We start from the raw sequence: 2,952 nt of genomic DNA on the forward strand, positions 1-2,952 counted from the left end.
AGACCAATCAGGATAATTTGGCAACTTTAATTCTCAGGAAGATCAAAGTTCCCTCCAAACCTAATTTGATGTTTTATTACTAAAAGCAAAGACCAGTATGGTCCAGTATTACTCCGGAGAAATGAAAGGGAGATCCTTAGGGCTGCGTCAGCCACATTCATTTTATGAATGGACACCTTCCCTACCTCAAATGCTTTAGGGAGGTACTGCTACCATTACATGGTTCCTTATTAAATTTGAAAAGTGCCTGAAAGTTTGGGCACCAGAAAGACACCCCAACAACATGTGTCTAAACTGCAACTTCAGGTTAATATGACTAAAGCAGTTACATTGTGAGAAGTGCTGAAGGTACATGATGTCTTTCCCGGCACAGAGGTGGCCTCGGTTCCTCACCAGATGGTGTAGTCACCATCTGAGCCACTCACGAAGAAGTTCCCCTTGTGTTGAGTTACGAGGACGTTGGCTCCCTGCATGACTGCAAGCTGAGCAGCATTGGGAGGGCATCCAGGAGGTGGAGGAGGAATGTTGCCAGCAGTAGCCCCAGCTCCGAATCTGGCACCTGCATCATATCCTCCTTCCACCAGCACTGTGCAGCCAGGCAGGTAGATGGGACCAACCGGGTAATAAGCCATGGGGATTGTGGAACCTAAAGGCCCAACAGCCACCGACTGGGCCATGGGAAGATACAGAGAGGCGCCAGGAAACGCAGCTGACATGGTGGGTACTGTGGCAGCCCCTGGGTGCACAAAGCTCGGATGATAGAGCTCTGAGTAGGCGGGCGGAGCATCAGTGTAGGGTGGAGCCTGAGGAAGATGCAAGGTCTGAGGGTAGACTGGATTCCCGGGAGGCTGCACAGGGTAGGTGGGCTGCGTTGGATATTGACCTTTGCTGTTCATGGTGGCTGCAGATCCGGTTCGTGTTGGCGTCGCGGACGGTTCGGCATTCATGATTTTTATGATTTTTGCCATCATTTAAGATTTTCCTCAAGTCAACTTAAAGTTTTAAAAATAAATATTTTAAAAAGTAAACTTTATATTACTATTATAAATTAAAAGGCATAAATAGGAGGTAAGAATAAATTCATAATTCTTAAAGTTAAAAAAACTTACTTTTTAAAATAAAAAGAATCTGATAACCAGCAGTATATATACCATAAAAAATAATGAAATATTGTTCTTAGGGTGGATACATACATCGGGGCCCAGTGCACAGTCAGTGGTCAGTAGATGATAGCCTTTCTTCTCTTGCCGCTTCCTCTCTCCTCACTCTTCTTTCATTGCCCATTCTTGTCCCTGTCCCAGTAGGCATGACTGCACCTCTGCCTTCATTTCTCCTCTGAACATTCTGGAACTGGCGCCATGCCACTCTCCTCCAGCCCATTTGGAAGGGATTCTGACTATGTCTACCCTTTGTAAAATTCTCTTTGGGAGCTAAACCCTCTAGGCAGGACTTGCTGTGAGCAGACTGGTCCTGTGCACCTTGGTGATGTGGTGTGATGGACACTGAGCAGAATCTAGGGCCTGGATCCTTGCTGCTGTTTCGGCCATTTTGATTCACCCTTTTTGGACACTGCACTGAGTTACCAAGCTGTCCTCAAGAGACCAGTTTAAGTCACCTCTTTTTTCAAAAGTCAGTTTAGAGCCTGGCTCGGTGGCTCAGCCTGTAATCCCGCGCCTTTGGGAGGCTGAGGTGAGTGGATTGTCTGAGCCCTCGGGTTCGAGACCCGTCTGGGCAGCAAGACCTCATCTCTACAATAAATCAAAAAATCAGCCGGGCGTGGTAGCACATGCCTGTAATTCCGGCTATTTGGAAGGCTGAGGCAGAAGGATCGCTGGAGCCCAGCAGGTCGAGGCTGCGGTGGCCGGCAGCGGCCACTGTACTCCAGTTTGGGCGACAGAGTGAGACTCCAACTCAAAAAAAAAAAAAAAAAAGTCAGTTTAGTATTCCAAACATAAAGAGTAAGAAATGGTCTATCAAGTAATGTTCTGACTTATAAAGTTGAATTTTTCATTAGTGAGTTAAAAAAAAAATTATTTTAAATTTCTATGCAATAAAGTTTCACTCTTTGGTGTATACTTATAAGAGACTTAATAAATGCATGGAATCCCACAGTCACCATCATACTCTGAATATGGAACAGTATAATTAACACCCCTCTCCAAATTCTCTTCTCTCACCACTTTGTAGTTGAATCCTTGACCCCTGGCAATTGCTGATTTGTTTTCAGTTCCTACAGTTTTGACTTTTCCAGAATTTCATATAAATGGGATCATATAACATGTGGACTTTTGAATCTGCCTTCTTTCATGTAGCAAAGTGCCTTTTAGATGCATCCATGTTTTGCATGTATCAATAGTTCATTTTGTTTTGTTGCTGAATTGTATTCTGTTGTATGATTATACCACAAATATTTTTTTAATCCATTTTGCAGTTGAGGGACATTCGGATTGTTTCCAGATGGTGACTACAAATAAAGCTGCAGTAAACATTCAATAAGGTTTTTGTATGAACAAAGCATTTCGTCTCACTTGGATAAACCTTGGAGTGGCTCTGCTGGGTTGTATGTTAAGTGTACATTTAACTTTACAAGAAACTGCCAAACTGTTTTCCAAAGTGATCGTACCATTTTACATTGCTATCAGCAGCGTGTGAGAATTCGAATTCCTCCATATCCTGGTCAACACTTGGCATTGTCAATTTTTGTTTTTCATAATTTTAGGCATTTTAATAGGTCTGTAGTGGAATATCATTGTGTTTTTAAAAATGAGATATAATTCACATACCACAAAACTTGCCCTTTTAAAGCACAGAATTCAGTGGTTTTTAGCATATACGCAAAGTAGGCAACCATAACCACCACCTAATTCCAGGACATTTTCGTCATTCAAGAAAGAAACTCTTTATCCTTAGCAGCCACTCCTCACTCCCCTTAGGCCCTGGCAACCACTAATC

At 43.1% G+C, this 2,952-nt stretch overlaps 1 protein-coding gene across 3 annotated transcripts; it reads right to left on the reverse strand.

Moving 5' to 3' along the window:
- Positions 1 to 7: 7 nt before the first annotated feature.
- On the reverse strand, positions 8 to 935 carry LOC103255825 (DAZ-associated protein 2-like). 3 transcript variants are annotated; one of them, XM_021710322.1, is made up of 2 exons: positions 747 to 931; positions 8 to 668 (listed from the first exon to the last, which is right to left on the reverse strand). In XM_021710322.1, the coding sequence occupies exons 1-2, from the start codon at positions 894 to 896 to the stop codon at positions 390 to 392; spliced, it is 429 nt and encodes a 142-aa protein (XP_021565997.1). In that variant the 5' UTR covers positions 897 to 931; the 3' UTR covers positions 8 to 389. The 3 variants fall into 3 exon arrangements, with proteins under 3 accessions (XP_021565997.1, XP_021565998.1, XP_021565996.1); XM_021710323.1 differs by having other exon boundaries at positions 8 to 518; positions 765 to 896; XM_021710321.1 differs by having other exon boundaries at positions 8 to 935.
- Between the last annotated feature and the right edge of the window lie 2,017 nt (positions 936 to 2,952).

This window comes from Carlito syrichta, unplaced genomic scaffold (assembly GCF_000164805.1).
Source record: "Carlito syrichta isolate Samal-C Ts95f unplaced genomic scaffold, Tarsius_syrichta-2.0.1 Scaffold288432, whole genome shotgun sequence".
Lineage (NCBI taxonomy): Eukaryota > Metazoa > Chordata > Mammalia > Primates > Tarsiidae > Carlito > Carlito syrichta.